The sequence below is a fragment of the Pleurodeles waltl genome, chromosome 8 (assembly GCF_031143425.1).
Source record: "Pleurodeles waltl isolate 20211129_DDA chromosome 8, aPleWal1.hap1.20221129, whole genome shotgun sequence".
Classification (NCBI taxonomy): Eukaryota; Metazoa; Chordata; class Amphibia; order Caudata; family Salamandridae; genus Pleurodeles; species Pleurodeles waltl.
The window spans coordinates 985,542,527-985,566,598 of NC_090447.1; the positions used below are offsets into that span (position 1 = coordinate 985,542,527).

The 24,072-nt window shown below is 40.2% G+C and overlaps 1 protein-coding gene across 7 annotated transcripts in view; it reads right to left on the reverse strand.

Moving 5' to 3' along the window:
* Positions 1–24,072, reverse strand: part of SCEL (sciellin) — a 463,522-nt gene that overhangs the window by 363,034 nt on the left and 76,416 nt on the right. For 6 of the 7 annotated variants that reach the window (XM_069205233.1, XM_069205232.1, XM_069205231.1 and 3 more), the window contains exons 4-7: positions 16,569–16,631; positions 14,819–14,884; positions 7,063–7,128; positions 3,019–3,057 (exon numbers count right to left, since the gene is read on the reverse strand). In XM_069205233.1, the coding sequence (XP_069061334.1) occupies positions 3,019–3,057; positions 7,063–7,128; positions 14,819–14,884; positions 16,569–16,631 (234 nt within the window). The remainder of the gene's footprint in view (positions 1–3,018; positions 3,058–7,062; positions 7,129–14,818; positions 14,885–16,568; positions 16,632–24,072) is intronic. The other variant, XM_069205234.1, reaches the window with a different exon arrangement.

Here is a 24,072-nt window from a genome sequence, read left to right on the forward strand (position 1 = left end):
GCTTTGCCTCGTATCCATCCTGCATAAGCAAGGTCTCTGCATTCACCTCCTGAGGTGCCCGGACCCGTCAGCACCCCCGTCCTGTGCAAGCAATGTCCCTGTACTCACCTCCTGAGTCACCCGGATCTTCAGAGCTCCAGTCCTGCGCATGTTGCATCCCTGCACTCAACTTCCAAGTCGCCCGGACTTACCAGTGCTCTAGTCTTCCAATCCTTCCTGATGATTCCATGATCCTGGATTCAGCAACGCTTCCAGTGTCTCCCTTCATGAGCTACATTTCCACCTCCTCTTGAACGTCTTGCATCAAGCCACCTGCTGTCTTCGAACTCTTGTAAAAGTACTAGGCAAGGCTACGTATTTCTCCTTCAAGTTAGTGCGCACTAATCCATTAAAGTAGTTGAGTGGGCCTGAGTTTCAACATCTCCAAAGACTATAAACTTGTCTCTTATTCCTTCTTTGTGATTTTTTCTGCAGTGGTCTTTGCTTGTCTACCCTTTATATTACCTTGGCACTTAAACTTTTTGTCTCATGGACTAGAGATTTAGCGGCATATTTACAAGAAAGAGCTGAATCATCTCTGTTGCGCTACTTTTCTTGCATTGCCCTGTGCCACCTAACGTCACCATAGTAGCACTGTATTTCATATACAGTGCACCATGGCGCATGTTAGCGCAGTAGCATCATCATTTATGATGCTATTGTGGCACTTTGCTGGATTAGCGCCATAAATTATGGCGTTAGTCAAGCAAAGCACAGTGAGGCCGATAGGTAATTATGGGAGTATCTGTTTAACGCCTGCACTGAGCAGGCGTTAAAAATGATGGAAAAAAAGGTGCAGTGAAATCTTGTAAATTTCACTGCACTATTTTTTTGGGCCTCCCGCGTGGGAATGCCCCCTTGCATATGTTATACCTGGCACAGGTATAATGTGGAGCAAGGGGTTACAAAGTGGCTCATCGTATGCATTGCTCCACTTTGTAAATATGATGCATGGTGGGGACCTCCTTAACGCCTCCTTAGCATAAAATAAATTATGCTAGGGCGGGACAAGGAGAACAAGAGGTTTGTAAATATGCCCCTTAATCTTCTATTTAACTTTTGTACAGAGTGTAACCTTGTTTCTAGTATATTTTGCCAGTGTCCCCGACTCCAACCTATGTACCGAGTGTAACCTTGTTTCTAGTATATCTTGGGAGTGTCCTCGATTCCAATCTATGCACTGAATGTAACCTTGGGAGTGTCAGTAACTCCAAATCTATGTACCGAGTGTAACCATGTTTGGTAGCATACCCTGGGAGTGTCAGTAACTCCAAACCTGTTTACTGAGTGTAACTTTGTTTCCTAGCATACCTTGGGAGTGTCAGTAACTCCAAACATATGTAGCCAGTATAGCCTTGTTTCAGGCTTATGTTGGGAGTGCCAGTAACATCAAACCCATGTACCAAGTGTAATGCTGTTTCTAGCATACCTTGGGAGTGTCAGCAACCCCAACCTATGTTCCAAGTGTTATTTAGTGTTATTTTGAAAGTGGCAGTAACTCCAATCTCTGTTCTGAGTTACCCTGGGAGTGTCATAGGCTACAATCAGTATTTCAAGTTCTTCCTCGAGGTTCTCAGAGGAATCTCATCCAAAACATCTGAGTATTCTGCTCTTATGCTGTGATTTTGAAGAAACCTGTAAGTGTTGTTATTGATGCAGTGCATTGTAAATTATGTAGAGGCTTGCTAGTTTATCGATGTAAATTATCTCTTCTTGTTGTCTCCAGTGTATTGCATCTTTATGAAAACAGAGGTGCTGGTCTCGTAAACATCCACCTTCACCTACCCAGAAGATCCCCAGGGTGATTCATCCTTTTAAGCTGAGCAGAACCAGTACCGCAAGTTTATTTTTCTGATTTTGTCCAGCGCCCCTCACCGCCTCCCCTTGGAAGCCGGCAGATCTAGGTGTACCGTCCATGGGTCCTGCATATTCCTAAGAGAAAGTGGAGGTCCAGCATTGGCTCTAGTGTCGTCTCCACGGTTGGAACCAGGTGAGTGTGTGACATGTACCATAGAGTGGAAGGCTCATAACACATGCCAAACTGGTGTGGGACCACCAGAGTTCTTGCTGTATAAAATATTTGCTAACATTGGTGTACACGTGCAGTGGCATTGTGGCATTTGAGGAGCCCACTGCATTAGAATTTACCCTGACACTGAAGCAAACTTCAGGATTAATACTCATTCTATGTAGTTGTAATTGACTACAATTCATTCCTAGGAAAACTTGTCTAGAGGAAAGCTTGAAACTCCTCCCTCGACTCACAAAACAACCTTAATTTATTTCTTTGAGGATATCATAAGAAAGCAACACACTGTTGTTCCTAAGGCTATGATAAAAGGGCTGGGTAATCTTTCTAGAGGGGCTTTGCAAAGTAAATACATTTCATGAATAAGCACCTCATAGGGAGACAGGCCTATCGGCCCATAAATAATCCACGTTCATGCTTGCATTAGTTGATAATTATGTTTAAACATTTAATATCACATATGGGCTGCTTACAAAGTAATTTGAATTTTTTTAAAATGACTGACTTACAGATTTAAGGCTGTTTGTTTTATTTTTCACAACATTCGAAACGCAAAATGATGAGATCTACTTTTTCATCCTCTCCCCTAACCTGTATATTTGCCACAATTAGAAAGTGTTTCTATATGAACAGTCTACTTAGATCCAGCCTTGGGTAAATCGCAATAAAATAGACACACGTTAAAAAAAATCACTCACATTAAATTACTCATCCAGGAAATTTAAATCCTCTGAAAAAACTGGTTTTTGGATGAGCCTAATGTAGGAGTGATCTGCACAACACATGCTTGGAAAATTAACTAGGGAATTTCATAGACACATTGAACAATACAGATTTACAATACACGTATCCAATTATCTCAGCTTGTGTACTTTATGAAGGTCTAATGCATGTGTTGCTAGATCCACATAGAATTTAAACATTTACAAAATAACATTTTTGTTACATACGTTTTTGATCCATCCAGCGATTTATCTGTTGAGGTTGTACTGCGAATAAATAATATGCATTGTTAACCACCAAATAGTAATTTAATAAGTTGATTCTGCCTGATATTGTATGTGAGTAGGGAGAACATGGGACACAGAAAAAGAGGAAGAGAGTGAGGAAGACAACAACTGCTGTAATGGGAGAGCAAAATAAACAGAGTGGCAGAACAGGAACTCTAGCGAGAAACAATACTAAAGAGAGTCTAAAAAGGTGAAAATGAACAAGAGAATGGAAGAATAACAAAAAGTGCAAACAAATGGTGAGACAATTGGAGCAAATGAGAAAAAGCAAATAAAAGTAAGAGAAAAACATAAAAACAGTAGTAGAGATGAAAAAGTAAAGGAACGAAGGCAAGCTTTACAAAAGAGAGAAGTGGGGAAAACTAAAGAAAATGTGTGACATGTGGGAGCAATGTTTGGGAGAATGAGAGGAACAAAGCAGAGTGGTTAGAGTAAGAATGAAAGAGGAGCATGGAATAGTAAGTAGTGTATGCAGCTATTTATTTTACTATGAACCATGATGTGACAGTAGTGAAGCATTATGGAAGAGAGGTGGGTTCACAGTGAAAGGATGTAGGAGCATGATTCTGAGATTGCTACTATATGGGGAATGATGTTCTCTCTTTTCAACACGCAGTAATCTAGCAGGTTAGGTCGGTAGATAGGTAATTTGCTTAAGCGAGTCAATAGAAATATACTACTGCAAGCATCACCAACCTTTTTTGTAATAAGACCTACTTACCTGTTACCATCATATGCAAGATTACCAGGGGCGATCTATTTAATGCAGCAGGCATGGTTGCTAGCAGTGATGACATATGGAACAGGGGAAAAGATACCTATTCCTTTCCTTCTATAACCATCTAGATAGTTGATCGAGAAGGTATATTCTGCTTATTTAAGGGCAGGGAGTACTCACTACCATAAAATCCATGACTGTGAGTGCATCACTTCCTCAAATGTTTCAGCTCTGCCCATGGTTCGCTGGGCTCTTTCACTGCAAGACTTCTTGATGTTACTCCAGATTGCTGGTTGGGAGATTTCTCATGAAATGCAAGTGTACATTTTCTTGGTATTGGTTATCCAGGCTATAGTTTAGTTCTGACTAAATCTTTTGAAAATCCAGGTCCTTTCCTTTTAGTTTAGCTGAGTTCTAGACCAGATATTTCTTTGGGAAGTTTAATTCCTTTATTGTCTGCCCATTATGCTGAGATATTACTTTCTGTTCTTTCTCTATTTCATGGCCAAGTTAATTCTAACTGGTCAGTCTGCTTGGTACTTCACAAACGTACGCTCAACTCGTTACTCGCACCAGAAAGCTTCTAGATTTCTTCCTGCTTCTGCTATAAGGCTTCCTGCTGGCTACTCTTGATCTGCCTGTGTTCTTGGAGGTTTTTAATGACTTTCTTTCCTCTAAGATCTAAAGTTTTCTTCTGTCTGTCATGATTTGAACTCTTTGACTCTGGCCTCAGAAGTGGAAATAGGAGCTAGTTAGCTTTACCTTAGAACTAAAAGACATCAAAAAGAATATCTCAGAAGATCTTTGCCTGATAATCAGTACCAAGAAGGCCCCAGTAACTTACAACTGCCCTTTTTAAGGAATTTTTGAGTCTACTCATTGACACACTGCCTGGTCTGTTCACCTCCTTTTCTGGATGTACCAAGGTCACACCCATAAGTTTGAATCGGAGATTACATTACTAACTAAGGTAGGGAAGATCCTGGAAGAATGTAAGTTCTATTGACATATAGCTTTGTTAAATGTCAAAGCCAAACATGAACTAAAGTGCTCTTGATACTGTGGACAAGGTCCTAACATAATTGGTTGAACCAGACCTGGTGGCAGTCATCCACAACAGAGAGGGCTCAGTTAACACTTGAATACTGGCTTATCCATGGAGCAGGATACTGGAAAGGGTTCCCAGTCATTCTTATGGCATTAGATGCTGAGATACCATTTAAGAGTAAGCTGGGAGTTCAAATTGGGGATAGGCCTGAAGATGAAGGGGGGGTTATCAAATTGCTTGGCCTATGAGGCAAGGATAAGAGTGAATGCACATTTGTGGCACAGTACTCTGTCAGACACGCTCTAAATAAGGCCCTAACTAGAGCCTGTAAAGTCACAACTGGTAGGAAGATGAGGCAATCTAGTTGGTCGTGTCCAGCCTCACCTGACGTTAAATATGTATTTAGCCATGCCTCTCTGTTTAGTGCAGACATAGTGAATGGGCAAAGACAGAGCTGGGTGACTGCAAATAGTGTTGTAGATAACAGTAACATGAGCAGACCAGGTGGGCCTATTGGTCACACCTGCACAAAAAGCACCCAAACATTTGTGTGTGAAGTGCAATTATAGTGTTAGGGTAGGGACAGAGCTTATAACTGTAGATAATGTTAAAGAAGACAGACATACATGCAGATTTCATGGCTACACACGTAAACACAGGCTACTCTGTGCATCAAGTATAATTATAGTGTCAGGACAAATAGCATCAGAATAAAGACAAAGGTGGAGACTAAGGGGGTCATTACGACCCCGCCGTTCGGCGATAATGTGGCAGTAAGTACCGCCAACAGGCTGGCGGTACTTACCGACACATTATGACATTTGAATGTACCACCCCGGCGGCCACCATTGTTCCACCTGCGGGATTATGACCTCACCTATTGCCATGGTTTTCGTGGCATTCGTAATGCCACGAAAACCATGGTGGTAGGCCATATTAGTGACAGGGAATTCCTTCCCTGTTGCTGTTGGGGGTCTCCTCCCACCTCTCCAGTTACCCCCACCCGACACCTCTCCACTTACCCCCACCCTCCTACCTCTCCAGTTACCCCACCCCACCTACATCCACGCCCCCTACACCCTTGCACACACACACGCATACACACACTCATTCCCACATACATACATTCATGCATACATCCAATCACACACACATCTGCACACACTTCTAACTATACACTCAGACACGCATTCACATTTCACAACATACATGCACTCATATGTCCGTACATGCACACATGCATTCAACACTCAAAACACACCCGCATTCACGCACACACATATATTCACACACCCCCACACACACACACAACACCCCCCTCCCCTGTCGGAGACCAGCAGCGCTTGCTAGCATAACCCAGTGAGGCAATATTATTTCTCATAATATGGCTGGTGGCGGTCTACTGCCATGGCACTGCTGGTGGTAGCAGCACCACATTACCGCCATCCGCCGGCCTGGCCACAAACATTGTCTGCAAGAGATGCATGCAGTCTCCCATAACCTGCAAAATACCCATCCAGCTACTCTTTACAAATTGAAAACTGCACTGATTTGCAAGTGTGGGCCACTTTCTTTAGCTATCTCACTCACAAATGGGGGACACTTTAATTTGGTGCCTAGATCTTCCTGTCCCAGACCAACCCTTTGACTAAATAGGGTCCAAGAGGCTATAGGGATCAGGAAGATGTCCATTTCTAATGAGACTGATGATCCCCATGTGCCATAAAATATAATAACAGCATGCACAGAGTGGAAAGCTAAGATACTATACTGCGGGAGAGATGCATAAAGCAAATCATACCACTCCATACAGAACGTAATCAAAACATTACATTTATAACTTGAGTTGAGAGCTGGGCATTGCTGCATACACTAAATTTACAAGTGTAAAAAGCATCGCACACGTGCGAACGATCTTCACAACTGCCCGTTACTTGTGCACCCCCCCGCTCACCCCCACATTTACATGTGGCCTCTTGTGTTCACCCCTCTAAAAACTATTCCTAGCCTTGCACACTTGTGGCCACATTAGTCCAGGCAAATTCTTAGTCCTTTATTCTGGAGAGTGCAATCCTCTCCTGCAAAGACAAGCGAAAGCAACCAAATCCAGTTATGTTATATTCTGCCTCCCATTCACCAGTAAATAAAACATGGGTCATCATTACAAAGCACAGACTAATAACTATTATTGTATGAGAAAACGGAAGTAAATTCATACCTAGTAGAAAACCTTTCCAGTGTTGATGCCTTTTTTTCTATGTCAGCGACGGGTTTGCTCGGAATCCTATGCAAAAATAATGTGCATTATTATGTAACATTTCAGAAACTCATCCGTCTTAAAGCTAATGCTTTACAGGAGCAACCTGGCAGGACAATAATTCGTACGTGCCTGACAGGATTACACATTCTGTAGTGCATGAAGTACAACGATTAAAAAGGTTGGCTTGCACTATTTCTGAACAGTGTCACGGGTTTCCCTGCTTAGACTTGGGATCCATTAACATCAGGCGTCCCTCCTGCAGCCCCAGGAGAGGGATTATGCATCCATAAGGAACCACTTTGGGATCAATACCACAAGATGAGCCAGTGGAAGAAAAACCTCCTCCCAATGTAGAACCTTGACCTCTGACAGCTGCATCAGCTCACAGAACGAAGCAGTGTTTGCCTCTGTTAGAGAAACCATGTAAAAGGTGTGTATGCTAACGTGCTTCTGGGGCTCATGCATAAGCCAGATTTGCTGTACCCTTGCAGTGGTTACTTTCTAAATAAATGATAGGGCCCAAAATGTTGTCAGATGAACTCCCTCTGGCACTGCTGAATGCTGGGGCTGCTGAATACCAAGGCTGTCCAGACTTGATTCAACATCAGGCCTCTTTTGTCCACCATCTTGCTCTTCCTCTTTAACTCCGCTTGCTTTCTTTGTCACTATTTCCCTAGTCTCTCCTCCCACATTCTCCAGCTCTCTTTCTTTCTCTGGATCAAAGTCTGATGATGAAAAATAAGTTCTGGTCCACAAGTATTAGCACCGATAACCACCACCACAAACCACCGAATTTGACAGATGAGAATTACTTTAGCTTTGTTTGTGTTTATCATCGAACCTGTTTTGTTGCTGAACTGCTCATTTATTAGACATGTAAAAATGTCCTGTTTCAGAAATGGACAAATCTCCTGGGGGTCTTTTCCAACTACTTTTGAAAAAGGCTTTTGTGATAGCAGTTTGTGCCACACAGCAGCTGTGCAGTTCTTCTACAACGCCACCGACAAATAAGGGAAGAACCAAACAACGGTCTTCAAATACTTTTCGAGGTGAAACAATTACATTTGCATCAAATTCCGTTGATTTTTGTAGCTCTAAATTAATTACATATTTATCAGCAAGCCGCATATTTTGTGGCCAAATTAATGCTGTGCTGCGAAATAATCATCAGACTACCAAATAGTATTTTACAAAACATGTATAGCTGGGTGGGGGTGGGGGTTATAATTGTCAAAGTGGTGGTCTTTTAGTGCTAAATGTTATCTAGTTCCGCGTCACTGTCAATGCAAGAGCCAGTAACTGGGGTAAGGCATGGTTCAAAAAGACAATCTTGAAACCCTCGGGCGAACTTTTTCTAATCATTTTGTGCACGGTTCCATATTTCATGGGCAAAAGATAAACCTGTCAGGAAACTATTTACTTGTTAACGGGTAATGGTGACCTTTATGTTCTACTTTGATGAGAAAACAAAGAAACAACAATAATCCTTTTAGAAAATGTTTTAAGATTTACAGTTCACTCTACCCCAATAAAAAAGACCCTTCATTTGTAATGCTCTTTACCATCAAAAAATCAAATGTACAGAAGGAGGAAAAATGCCCCTAATTTAGATACTAGCTAAATTGTGTGGTAGTTACCCATAATTACGGATTGCACCAGGATTTACCTCCCTATTTAGAGCTCAGGGGGAGAAATGAGACGCACACACTGTAACTTTGATACAGTGCATTTTCGTGCATTAATTTCTGTGCAGTTGTCTACAGCATTTTGCTAGTACAAATAGAACATTTTTTGCTTGTATTGATGCAATTTTGGGCCACATGTATCAAACACTATTGCATTCGCAAACTGTGCGAATCGCTAAATTTCACCGTTTGCGACTGCAAAAGTGTCTTTCCACATGTATGAAAAGCATTGGCAGTCCCATTTTAGGGAATCACAATTTCTTGCAACTCCCAATAGGGAATCACAATTAGCGATTCCCAAAAGCACATGTAATAAGCATTTCCTAAAAGCGAAATTAGCATTTAGGGAATGGTAGTAACTATGTGCAATTTTAAAAACTGCATTAAAATGCATTTTTTAAAGTGCCATGTAGCGCACACATGCCCTGTGTGTGCTTTACATGTACACAAATTAATTTTGGGGTACATTAAAGGGGGCTTTTGGCACTTCACATCTTTAGTTTTGCGTTTCCCGATTTTGCAATTTCCTAATAGGAAATCGTAATTGAGGTAATGCAAAACCATTTGCACCGATGGGCCTCCAGGCACATAAGAACAAATGGAATCGCAATCCCAAATAGCGATTCCCAAACAGCGATTGCAATTCTGTAGAAATCGCTATCAGGGATTCGCTATTTTGTTACATACCATTTTGCATTCCCTAAATAGCGATTTCTTAAAATTCGCTATTTAGGAAAAGCAAAATGGAATTTTGATACATCCAGCCCTTTATCACGTCATTTGTGAGATTAGCCCTTCTCACATCCGGTGCATTTGACTCTGACTGGGAGCCCGTCTATAAATTACCGTGGAAACAGATGCACCGGTAATACCATTAATGTCCGCTAACTTTGCTGCATTTAGTCCCCTGAACGGTAATTTGCAGAATAACCAACAGACGTTATTTCTGTCACAAATTACCCCAGGTACTCTCCGAGAAACGACAGACATGTCAGGCAGTTATCAGGATCTCTCTCTGGTATTAGCTCCCGCTAGTTATCAGAGATGTTTGTAATTGTGCAGAGCGAAAAGCATCATTCAGAAATGAAATTACCACACTTTACCACTGACCTTTAAATGAACACCAATGGTAATGCTCATTGGTTGACATGGTAAGGGATACCCTTCACTACAGACTAATGATGATATAGGGAGGCAGGAGGATGTGAGAAGGGTAGAGTGGGGGGAAACTGTAATTTCTCAAACCTATGTATAATAATTAAAAGACACAAGCATGTGCACATCAAAAACCGCAAAGCCTGGGAAACCTAGAGCATCCTCAGGTGTAGTACAGCATATGAGTTATTAGCAGCATTTCCTGTAATCTGAACTCCGTGCCAGTTATTAATGTTAAACTTCAAACAAGAGTTTACCGACAAGACAAGGGCAAAATAGTGTAAGCGCAGCCCTCAGGGGAGCTTGTTACCATGTCAACACGCAAATCATTAACACTCACTCACGTGACGACGCAAGATGGCAGTAAAACAATGTCAGTTCAGCAGGTCTGGCGGGAGAACATTACAATGTGAAGTGGCTCCTCAGGCACGATTTACAGTGCGAGCACATCCCATCAGTTCTAAACACTGTCATACACTCGGATTACCAGTTTCAGAAACCACTTACCTTTGTTTAATGGCAAATGAGATTGCACGCTGAGTGGCAGTGGCCTAACAAAACTCGAGGGGGCCCCTCTACACAGTACACAGGGCCTCATTTACGAGGCCCTAGCGGCACACTACACCACCGGAGTATCATTTTTTTTATGCTCCGGTAGCACAGAGTGCCGGGCCATATTTACAAGGCCACGCAAAGCCATCTTGCATGGCTTTTCATGACCTTGTAAATAAGGGCCCCTTTCACGCATAGCACTGCATGAAAGGGGTGTTCCATGGGTGTTGCTGTGGGTGTTCCCATGAAACACCCATGGAACCCAAAGGAATCTGACGCATTCCCAGATGTGCAAGTCTGGGAATGCGTCAGATTCCTACGCCACCTCAGGGGTGGCGGAAGAGGGACTTAACAGGGAGAAATATCGTTATTTCTGCCTGTTTTTTCTTCTTTCTATGTGTGCTGCATTTTTCAGCACACATAGAAAGAGGAAAACATCTCATGTGATTGTTTTTGTGCCGGAAGGTGTCCTTTCCTGCAAAAAAATAATCATCCCCACAACGCAGGCACCCTTGCATCAGCTAATTGTACTCCATTTGTTATTACACTACTAGTGAATAATGGGAGAAAACAAATAGAGTGGAGACACAGCCAACATCCATAAGGACGAGCTGCCACTGTGTTCCTGGCCGGTGGCGGTTGGTGATATTAAAAAACGGCGGGGCACTACATACACTTAAACTAACATACATTACAACATTACATCAAAACATACATTGCAGTAAACAACTAAAAAAGAAAAGAATCAAGTTTCACTTACTTTATCCTTCCTCGGGTCCTCTAAGCTCTCCTGTCCCAGGCTCTAGAATTCTCTGAATGTGAGGTCAAGACATACAAACAGCTACCTTATCCAATCCAGATGCTACTCTCACGCTGTTAAGCAACATGAGTGAAGTGTCTGGATTGGGTGAAGCAGGCTACCTCAGTGCTCCAAAAGCCACTGGAGCCCCGTGACTGCTCTCCAACCCAGCTGTCTAGGACAGCTGGGTTGAGAGGTTTGAATTGTGTATCTCGGTCTGGCCGTAGTATGCTAGTTGGCCAAACCTACATGCGCACTTCAAACTTAAGTGGCCACTCCTTATTGCTGCCAATCAGCAACAATGATTCACTGACTCCGCTCCCACACTCCTTTCGGCAGAGAGTACAAAATAAAATGGTAATAAAATAATGTTATTACCATTTTATTTTTCAGTCCTTCTGCAGCAGTGTGGGGTGGGGAGCGGTTGACGCTCCTCCGCTCCTATGGAGGAACAGCCACTGTTCCTGGAACTGATTTATCCAACTCTGAGGCTAGGGGTTGCAAAGACAATGCCACAGGGGTGCAAAGGGCAAGCCAGGGGTCTCAGCTGCAACCCCTGGCAACTCCTAAATTATGTCCCTACATGCCTGTGTCAGTTGGCACCCAAAACATGTAAAGCAGGAATAAAGGGGCAATATTTGGGAATATTCATTTGTTAGTACAAATATATAGGACTGTTACTTCTTTTCATGTTTACTAATAAAGAGTTGGATATTTTGGATCCAATTCACAAAGGCAACTACGAGGTTAAATAAAAGTGTACTCAAGTAGTCAAAGTAGACTTTAGTTATTCCCTAGGAACACATGTTACAGTATAAGAATTGACATTACATATATATTTTTTGAGCATTTTAACAACTTGTTTTTTGTATTTTTTTGTAGGATAGCAAAGAAATTATTCAAAGATGTTGACGTATACAAGATCGGTAATAGCATCATACACCAAGATTTAAAAAATGAAATGCACGTTAGTGACCTAGATAAGACAATCACAAAAAAAAACAGCAAACAACATGGTCAATTATGCACCCCAGAGACAATTGGTGCTTGTGTGTTTGACGTCACGATCCAGAGTTCCAGATCCAGTGTTCCTCCTCTCAGAAGTAATTCCCCCAACAGTGAATTAAAGATAACTGACTTCAAGAATTTGCTCAACCCAATGAAACAGAGGTAGCCACTGTGAGTAGTAACACCCTCCAGAATACTGCGGAGCCCATTATGTTCATGCAGGTACAGTATTATCTCCAACAGGAGGAAAGGGACTGGCAGAATCAATGTTTTTCCTCGAAAAGATTAATAAATACATTTTTATTGGACTATACAGGTCATTAAATTCGAAGTTTGTAAAACATTCTTTATCAAATTCAGCAGGAAACAGAAAACCAAATACTCGAAGAGGTTCATTTTTCCTTTCGTATTTCAAACGTTAGACCATGCACCATTAAATGTCCATCCAGTTGACTCACAGACATGGCATTACGTGTGTAAAGGAATCATATCACAAGTTATCCTATGCACATTCCTAGTTGGCAACATGGAGGCTGTTCACATTTAGTGAGGTGCAAAGTTACTATGCTGTAAAATATGCATATACTTTTATGTTATTCACCCATTATGTTGGTTTAGACATCACACTTTAGGAATCTCGAGAAATTTTTAATTATTTTTACCTGCGGAATGTGTCAAGGAAATTATATTTGTTATTAAATACATTGGCTCAGTGGTGCACTTTCTCGCACTTTTTGCATAGCTTGTAACAAATCGATTTGGATGCTAACTAGGGACTCAAAAATGCGCAGAAACAACATAGCTCTATGAGTGTGAACAATTCAAATTTTCAAAAGTTACTACTTTTTGGAATCATAACTTAATTTTTATTGCATGTTTGTAGCTAATGCCAGGATACTCTTCACAGCTTGTATTCATTTCTAACATAGTTGAAATCTGCATGAGGGTCATGTATGTGAGTCTTGCATAAGATATACATTCATAAATCACAGTTATGCATATTGTATATACGTATTGGCAGTCATAAGGTGCAAACTTACCTGGAAAGTGCTATATATTACCAGAAACCTTGAGAGATCATCTTCATCAACCAGATTTGTATTTAATAAATTGCATAATTACATTACATTTCAGTAATTTAGGCCCAGGAAGGTTAAGTGATTTGTCTAGAATCACCTGATTTTCAAACAATTGCCGAGACTGAGGGCCTGATTTAGATTTCGGCAGACTGGTTACTCCATAACAACGGAGACGGATATCCGGTCTGCCGAAATCTAAATTTGGCCCTAAGTTATAAACCCAGGTCCCCATATTCCAAAGTCGTCTGCTTAGCCACTTGACCACATAGTGCATCCTATATACGTGCACACCTCAGCTTACCCCACACAGCTGCTTTATACTGGGAAAAAGCTGTCGCAGTCCGGTTCTTGGACTCTCTTCAGTCAAATTGTCAATTGAACTCTTTGGCTATATGTATTTGTTACAGAAAGTTTTAATATAATCTTTTGGGGCAAACTTGAACAAATTCTGAAAATGTTCTGTCTTCCCTCTAATATGATCACATAAGACTATCTAGCTGAAGCATAGTATGGCTTTATATGATACAGTCCTAGGTACGTTTCTGAGAGTAACATTATCCTGTGGCGGGGTGCAGAGTGTTGTTTGATGAGGACTAAGAAATATGAAAGGTCCGGAAGACATATTTTTCTAATTGTCGCTTTTGATTAAGCCTCTGACATCCCTGCCATCTTAATAAATCAGTAAATTTTCCATACTTTTTCATATTTAGACGGTACATGATATGGTAAGTAAGCTTTGTATGATCTCATATTCAGAAGAACAGAGTTCTCTCTAATGTTTGCTATGATGCTGCTGACCCAATTGTGTTCGATCGTTCAACTATTTCCACCAGGTAAGTCGCCTACAGAGGTGATCAAAATTAGTTCTTCTTACTCTTTTATATCTCCTCTCAGCTATAGACATTAATATAAAACAAAAGGAAAATATATTGTTATATAATATTTTTATATTTAAGTGGGTGTAATGAGGTGCTACGTGAATATTGACACTATAGATTATTGACTGACAATAGAGAGTGTCAAAAGTAGTGTGCAATGAACCAGGCTGTGCTGCTCTGCTAAACGTAGGGTGGTCAGATTGTTCATTTGGTTTGTTGAATTAGTTTCTTTTATTCATGGCAGAATAGCAGTGGTGTAATAAATGTGTAATGAGTACAGCTCCATTGTCCATCTAACAAGATGTATTTCATGCAATGAGCTCAATTTGAGGGACCGGTAAGTCTGACTTTTTTGACTCATTAATCTCACTGAAAGTGAAGGTAGTGATGTGGTGATATCTGAGTGCCAGCTCCAATCTTATGACATGCAATGTTTGGCAACCATAAAGAAGAGTGTGCTCATGATCTACAATTTATGGCTTACTGGTACCCAAATTGGCAATACACAAATGCAAGTGCAAAGGCCAACTGCTGTGTTAAAAAACGATGAGATTTTACCTGTTTAGGGCATCATCAGATCTGAACCGATTGTGTATACCCTTGTTCTGTTCCACTCCGTCATAGCTATCAACCCAATACCGGAAAAATATAAGTTTGATGTTATTTCGTTGCACTGAAAAATGGATAATTCTAAAAAGCATACATAAAAGTATTTCACTTCTTTTTTTTTCAGAAAATTACAATTTGTTTCATCAATGCACCCATGTTCTGTAAAATTAAAATATGACTGTTTCAATGGCATTATGTCACTACAGTCCCATATATGCTTCTTTGACGAAGGTAGACCCAGGCTTGCATCGCTTCTTAAAAGGGATGCTGTTATCATTCAAGACCTTCAAATATGTACTAATGTGGTATCAACCGGGTAGATCAAACAGGCCTTCATTACTGCTGTTTGAAAACCTTTTGTTTGTTCACTGAACAACACCCCCCCCCTTAGACCCATCCTTTGCTTGTGAATACATATATACAACTTGGTTTGTTAGTAACTGTGTATAACTGTGTCCCAATTTTACCAGTGAAAATGTGTTTTACCTAAGCTAATCTATACAACTGTGTATCCTATGGAAAGCATTCTGACACCCTAGGCTCATTTCTGCCCTATACAAACCACAGCTAAATAAATGAAATAAATATATTTACTAAAGGTCTTTAGTCTTCATCCATAATTGAGGGTTCCGCCTACATTCGTAAGCTAATGACACACAAATATGTAATGAGAGCATTCCTTTGAAAAATCTCAAAATTCCTTGAGCACATAGAAGTAGAAGTTTCACAAAAGATTGTAAAACTCCCTAGCTGCAGAATACACACAATACTTCGCTCACTGCTTCCCTTCTTCAAAATGCACAGTTCAGTAATTCACTTGGCCAAAAACAACATTTAGCTTAATTTTCTGAGAAAATCATACTCTATAATAGGACGACATTGTGATTAAATTATTGAACTTCCACCTACAACTAATTAGAAAACTCGTCGTGTACATTCCAACAGTAATTAAAAAATCATTGTCCAAACAACAATTAGCAGTTGTGCATATGCCCTCAGTTTGCTAAAGACAATCATAATCTAGTACCGAAGAATGCAAACTGAGACGACTGCTTTGTATGCACGACAAAGATGCAGGAATTAATTTATCAACCTACATTAAGAGTAGTCGCCTAAGATTGAACTTTTGCCGACAGCAACGTTATGGCCAGTTGTATTTTATTCCAATTCGTCTATTGAACATAGTCTTCAAACCTCGGGCAAGAAATCAGGTTGTACAATGAACCTCAGGGCCTGCTGCCCCACTGTCCTCCTCGAGGCCCTGACAGCATGGCTGACCTCCAAATCTGGAATGCCCTAACACAATCACAATGGTCCTCTACACATTAACTACAGTGTGGGAAGTTACTTCAAACTGTACTGTTCTAACTTTCACTAAGGCAACTCTAGCTTTTACCACCAGAGAACAGACGCAATTTGATCTGCAGCCTGCACTCTGCAACAACTCTAAATATGCATTTGTAGCAAGTTGTGTCTAAACTGCAACATACAGACCACAATGGTTTAGATGGAGTTTTGATGGAGAGCTGTTTCTGAAATTCAACATAAGAGTGAATATAATAAATGTTCCTATAGATGCCAATCCCTCCTAATATTTTGGAATAAGTGCTTGGACTGCCCATGCTCTTATGACCCTTTGTTAGGACAAGTGGTTTGAATTGTGCATTGAGGAATAGAAAATTACAAAAAAACAACAGACCTGTCCAAGGCGTCTTCAGACTTGTACCTGCTCAGGGCAGCTTTCCCGTAATTTTCATCCTTACTGCAATTTTTAGAAAATCAATTAGAATATATATCAGTGTATAAACACAAACATATCAAATCTCACTCATTGGCAAGCTGAAAATCATCCCACTTTTTGGTATTTCTCTTTATATTGTATTCTGTGTAAGGCCTCGGTTGCCTTTGCCCAGCTTTATACTCTTCGAAGGTTTTTGATCCAGAATTAAGGTGGGGACAACCCTTGAGCTGTCAGCCCCTATGCAGCATTTACAAACAAACGTCTTCTCTGAAACAACTGTTACATTCTGCCGAAACTGATACCCCAGTTGTGAGAAACTTCCACTTATGGGTGATATTTGGATTTTATGGAACCAATGCATGGGCCAAACAAACAAGGAGACGTTTTTGAAAAATGGTAACAAATAATAATTTAAAAGTGTAACATAAACTAATAAGGGGATATCTTCCGGTTTGAAAACAAACAAACTTTGAAAAAAGGACATTAACTGAAGTTACTAATGCAAATCAGGCCCTCTAAACACATACTGAGGTGAAAATGAAAGGTTATGTCCACATAGAGTTTTGTTAACAACATTAAAATAGTACGTTCAGCAGGCAACGTACTTACACTTACCACGTGAGAAAATTCGAACATGCTGGCACACAAAAGCATCAATGAACATGGAGTGTGCATGCGTAGCAGCAAATGATTATGGCCACAATGAACAGGAGTGAGTAAGCAGGAGACACACAACACCAACTGCTCATTTATATGCAAATGGTGCTCAATATATTCATTAATAGGGAGACACATCTTCAACAATGTTAATAAGAAAACAATAACACCACAAAGTAACAAAACGTGTACACAGTAAGAATAACCACTCAAAGGCTATGCTTATAGATTAAACAAAAACTTTATTAGTAAGCATATTTCATATTTAACACATAATGGACTGAAGCCAGAGACACATTAATAGAAATTACAATAAACAACAAAAAGAACATTGTTAATAAATACCCACAGGTCTGACAGTAACAGAAATGCAACACAAATATGCATATGCAATAGCCAGGCATTAGATGACTAAATACAATGCTTTTTCACCAATCTACACAAGACTGTTCTTTATTGGCTCTCAAGAACATAGCCCACATTCCATCATCTGACAGTAAATGTAAATACCTGCAATCAGAGTTTCACATGCAACTGCACATTCCATTCCAGGTATCATCCATGCCACTGTTGAGTAACAGAGCTGAAGAGAAGCTCATGGACAGGCACATTCAGTTGATACTCCCCATCCATTCCCACATGTGCATGTGATACTCACCACATCCAAAGAGGATGGTCCAGAATGGCCCTGACCACCCTATGTCTCCCGACCGTAATATTGGAATCAGACATCCAGGCGGTCTTCATGAGCAAGCAGCACCAATGGAGAGTGTGGATTTTGGTGCCACCCCTAACAAGAGCAGGTGGCACCACCCAAAGCATGCCACATCATCAAAAGCATCCAGCTAACAAAACACAAAACCCATTGTAATAGATGAATGATGATGTTCTTATTAATCCCGCCCAACTATTTACATTTACTTTTTTCTAGTAGACATGTATATACTCACATTATGCACACGCCTTTCTGGAATTTGTTCTCCTCGTCAACGTAGATCGCGCAGGCTCTGTTCATAGGGTATTGGCGATGAGTACAGAGCCAGTCAATGAGGGAGCCTGGTTCAGCTTTTGGTATCCTTCTGGTGATTTTTTTGGAACATCATGTTGCTTGTGGACTTGGAATGTGTAGGCACAGTGTGATAATGCACCACCACTGAGACAATTTCACATGTTTGCATGTTGTGACTTAAGAACACAATTGTAAGATCCACTACTATACTATGTGTGGATTGTCTGCACATCTAGAGATCATTTGTGTGGCAGTGCACTGTAGAAATGTAGTCTTTCATTCACTCACTCATGCTGCTTGGGTGCCTTCAAAAGATGCTGGTACTTTATGTTTTTGAGTCCATCACAGCAGAATCTTGAAGCAATAGCTAGCATCCATGTGGCATTCTTAACATGTGTAATCACAGTAGGAGAATTACCTCATTACAAAATGCTGCATTTCTACTAAAGATGACATTCGTGTAACCCTACATATTGCATGGTTGAAATGGGCTACATAGCAGTTGTAGGCTAACTTGGTCAGTGTACGTGTTGTTAATGGGATGTGTAAGTATTCATAATATTATGAGGCACTGAATATATTAGACATAGAGTTTCAATGAGACTAGGTCTTTTTACCATATGCTTTGCCACTAAGAACTTCTTGGCTTTTCGCCGGGTGCCCTCTACAACATTTATAATGTCACATGACAATTATAACGAATCTTGTTTTCTAGAGTTGTCATCCATGACCTTGAAATCTGTCGTTGCTGTGTGCTCAGTGCTATTGTTGAACTTTTGAAAAAGCTTGCCATAGGAAACTTTGCTCATAGAGCCATTGCGCCTATGATTTAAATGTCACAGGGTTGTGTGTGTTTTCACACTGATCACTGCACCTTGCAATGGGTGCTGCAGGTTCTCAGCTCCAGTGTCATAAGGTTCTCAGTTTTCCAGGTATACTGATTTTTACAGGTAAATACAGACAAAACTATGGGGCTGGTTTAGAGTTTGGCGGGTGACGGATATCCTGTCCACCATATTACAATTCCTATAGAGCATAATGGGATCATAATATGGTGGAAAGGATATCTTTCACATTTGTAGTAACCCCATTCATCAAGCTATAAATCAGGGCCATTTTGTTTTCTGGCTGCTTTTATTTTTAAAAGCAGAAGACTACAGACAATTGGGCTTTTTTGAGTGAATCTCAGGAGTGTGTTTTGTGAATACAACAGCCGAGCAGATAGACAGCATGGGAGATAAAAATAGAAAGAGATTAATTTAAATAAGAGCATTTATTAAAATACATTTTGTAGTATAATACTGATATGGATGTGTTGGTTTATTTTTATAATTGGCTGCTTATTTGGCTAAACCGCGAAAGTTATCAAAGCATGAGTGCACATTTAACAGTTAAATAAATGTGGAAATATATGATTTTAGAACTTCATTTATTCACAAAATAAATGTGGATAACTAATGATAAAATGGCCCAAAAAAAATATGGATAAGTGCAAATGGAAATGTTAATAATATAAATACCATAAACTCGAGAGCCCTAAAACTCTTAATTTACCATTGCATCAGTGCTTAATTTGTGCTTGTTGTTTCCGGCGCGGAGCACCGGCACTTCTTTTTGCGGGCCGAAGCTTATTTTTCTGCCTCAAGCATTTACTACAAGCAAAAGACACAAATGGGAAAGACGGAGGAAGAGAAAAACTAAAAAGCGTCACAATGGGAGAAAACAGAAAGCTGCAAGAGTGAGCTGAAGGGACAGAGAGTGCCTTTAAATGGATTGAAGAGGCCCGAGAAGGCTTCAGAATTGCTCTGCCTCAGTATTCTGTGTTCGCACATTGAATTACAGCAGACGCATGTTTAAGGGGAGGGCTTTGGGCACCGGCTCCTTTTTATTTACAAATTAAGCACTGCATTGCATGATGTTGACTGAGTTATCTTTGTATGGTTGCTTTTGTGGGAGTTATCAACCTAATATATTGCAGTGCCTTTGTTGCCTGTTACGTTATGTTATGCAGATTTGTAGGGAGCATTATCACCTGAAGATTAGCCTGGTGCTCTTCCTTTAATGCCTAAAATCGTTCAAAGAGTATTGCCCACTATATATTTTCTGGGCATCATGCAATTTCAGCTGCTCGTGTGACCAGACATGTATTAATGTTTGAATACTTATAAAGGATGTTCTATTATTTTCAGAGGCAATGTAATTTTGGCCTGGATCTAGTTTAGGCAAAACGACTGTTCAGAAAAGTTTTTTGTGACAAACTATGGGAAGCAGAACAAACAATAAAGTTTTGCAACATAAAGCTTTGCAGAGATATTTATACATATTTATACAGAAAGAAATAGTTGGTGGAGAGAAATTAGTTGTTTTTAGCTCTGCGCCATTTTGTTGCTTTTTATGAAGAGAGATATTGATTCACAAAAAGAACAGTAACTTAAGAGTAGGCATGTGAGCTTCACAAACGTAACCTTCTTCTTCTTCAGAAGAGGCTTGCTCCACCAAAGGTTTTAAGTCCTTTATGTGCATAAATCATTACATTTATGCTAAACAAAATCCACACCCAGATAGACAGAATCAGGACGTGCAAATTACTCTGTCTGCAAAATTTCACTTATGCTGATCTGCATCTGTGGCAGATTTTATGCAGTAATCAGCTTTTGGAAAAGACCAGTGGGATCATTTAGGCTCAGGCATGTGACTATGGAAAAAGAAAGGAACAACCACAAGGCCAATATTTTGATTTGTGGCTATTCAGAAAGATTTAGTGAGGCCAATACCACTTTGGAAACACATGTAAATCTACTTATAAAAAATACATTTATTTCCAGGGCGACAAGCGACTTGGAACCGCCCTATGTTTCATGGAAGAGTAGGAAAAGAGGATTAGTTACTTGTAAAGAAAATTCCAGCTAGAGAAAAATAAAATGTTTAATGTAATTGCGCTGTGTTGCAATTACCACCCCCATAGTAACACTGTGGTTTAGGCTCCATGGTAGTTCTATGTGAAGACAACTGTGGTCGATGTGAACAAAGCCCTCTCATTTTCTATCGTTATAAGAGAACATGGGAGTCTTAGTCTTTCGGCATCTGCCTGAGGGTAAGTCGGCCTGCATTCATTGGACCTTTGGAAACAAAGAGTGCTGTTCGATTGTGCATATACATATATACCATAATGCCTACACTTTGCTATACATGAAACCATGACAAAGAGTTTATCGTTTAATTTACTGATAAGCAGTACAGCAAAGTCATAATGACCAGAAAGTTAGTTACACCAAGCAGGCAAAAATAATAATTTTCACACCATCCTATGTACAACAACTCTCATATAGGTTTACAACCCTTACACAACAGAATTGGAAAAAACCCTGAGACATATGACCTGAATTTGGTAAACAATTTAGTAACACCAAAAAAACAGTATGGCCCAACTAGGGCTCACTGCTTGGAAATAGAGTTTTACATGTCATGGTATCAAAATATCATAGTCAGAACATTGTGCTGCCAACATTTTGTGAAGGTAAATATAGATTATCTATTTTTAACTCCAAATCGGCATAAACAAATCACCCAGACAGGTAGATGTAGAATTAAGAATGGTAAACCTATGCTTACTTATTATACTGATCTTCACGATATTTTGGTACTGGATATTTAGGCTATAATATTTTGGCAGCACATTGTTTTTGTGCTCAGTATTTTGACATACAACCGCCACATAACACTGTAAAACTTTGTGGACCTGTGTTACCCCCGCCTTGCCAGTAACTTTCCGATGACTAGTGAAATCAATACACTCACACGTGTAACATAATCCTAAACATACCGATTGCCTGTTAACATAAAATCTGATGCTTTATGTAAAAGTGTATACATGGATATCTACGTCATATGTTTCTGCGAGCAAGCTATAGTATTTTATGAATTGCAGCAAAATAGTAACACAAGAAAAATTGTAGACTTAAGTCTATTACTTGATAATATTACTCTTTTAATTGTGAAACAGTCTCAAAATAACATAACACTCTGAAATCTAGAAATAAATATAGTATTATTTTCGTATGCAATGGGTTTTGCACTGGTGAAGCACACACTGCTATTTATTCGTGTTTAAGCAGCATATGAAAATTTACTTTTTTCCTTCTTTCTTCACCCAGAAATTAGAAACTATTTTTTAAGTAACACTTTAATGGGCAAACGTATTTGGTGATCAGTGGCTCAATGCCTGAGTAGTTTAATGAGCACTGCATATTCCTTTCTCGTATGCCCTTTAACCAGAAACAAATTTTCAGTACTATCACTATAATGGTCTGGTTCCACTAACTTCTTAATTAGGAAAGCTAATTACACATAGGTGATCTAGTACAGACTTTGTAAAAGTTCATTATTTAGCTCAACCTTTGATATTTTATTGTAGAGCGTAATTGTGAAAGTGCCATGCCCTTAACTATTATGTGATTTGTGGGTTTGCTCATCCGCAATGCAAAGTATAATCAGGCATAGATATATGTTTGCTAATATTCATTGTTAGGACAGAAAGGTGATAATATTTGTTCTGAAATGGTTTACAAATCTGTAAGTTACATCCGCTTTGGGTAGTATGTATCTACCATTTGGATAGTCTTACAGTACTGTCCAATGTCTGGATTGTATATTTTCAAATGATTCTGGAGTGTCTTCAATGACTTTAGACTGATTCAATATATGGTGATGTGTTTTGGGAATGTGTTCTGGTCCACAACTAAGGCCCTGATTACAAGTTAGTCGGTATATTCTGACCTATACCTAAACCCCGGTTTACGCACAGGTTGGAATTATGAATTGATAGGTATTTAACGTATCCGATATTTATTGGATGGGTTAAATATCTGAACCTTTGTTGAATTTTGGCAGGCCAAACCTACCAAAATTCAACAGGGAAAAAGCATACGGAATTTCTGCATCATGCAAATATTGGTGTGCTAAACAGCAAAATCTGTGTGTTCTTCCCCACCAACTTCTAGTAGGTGTTATTTATCACACCCGATAAATAACTGGCATGTCTCTGCTATGTAGGAAGTGTGCCTCATGTTCGTTCTGATGTGTCTCGTACATGTCATTTTGGTGACTCTTTATTCAATACTGTTTTTGTAACAAGCATATCTTTGCAGTGTGAGATGGTCTGTCAGGTCAATATTGCTTCATGAAGCTACTGGTCACTATACTATGTGGGATGGGTTCTTGTATGCAGGAGCGGCTCCCGGTGCTAAATTAGGGTGGGGTGGCGAGCACAGGGAGGATTAATTAAAAAATATATATATCTGTATCGTCACCGCCACTGCCTTCACCACCGCACCGCTCCTCTACTCCAGGCAGACTCCAGGCACAGGCTCCCAGCCTGCCCTGCGGCCAATCCTGACACTGCTCAGAGCAGTGTTAGGATTAGCTCACAGTGCCCAGGCAGACAGGGAGCCTGGGTGTGCTCTCTCCAGCCCGGCAACCCAGTGCCAGGCTGGAGAGAGCCTACTGTGCATGTGTGTTTGGCCGGCCTTAGACGGCAGGTCGACCAAACATACAAGCGCAATGAGGAGGAGTGCTATGCACTCCCCCTCAGTGCTCATCACAGCCCACAGCCCGCCCCTTTTACTAAAAAACAATAATAAACATGGTTTATTATCGCTTTTTAGTAAAAGGTTTGCAGCTGCACCTGCTGGCAGGGGGGCGGCGCTCCTCTGCCCTAGCGGAGGTGCTGCGCCTGCTTGTATGGGAAATTTGATGGATAATAATGTCGTTAGCTGTGTAACTGTGTACTTACATGGT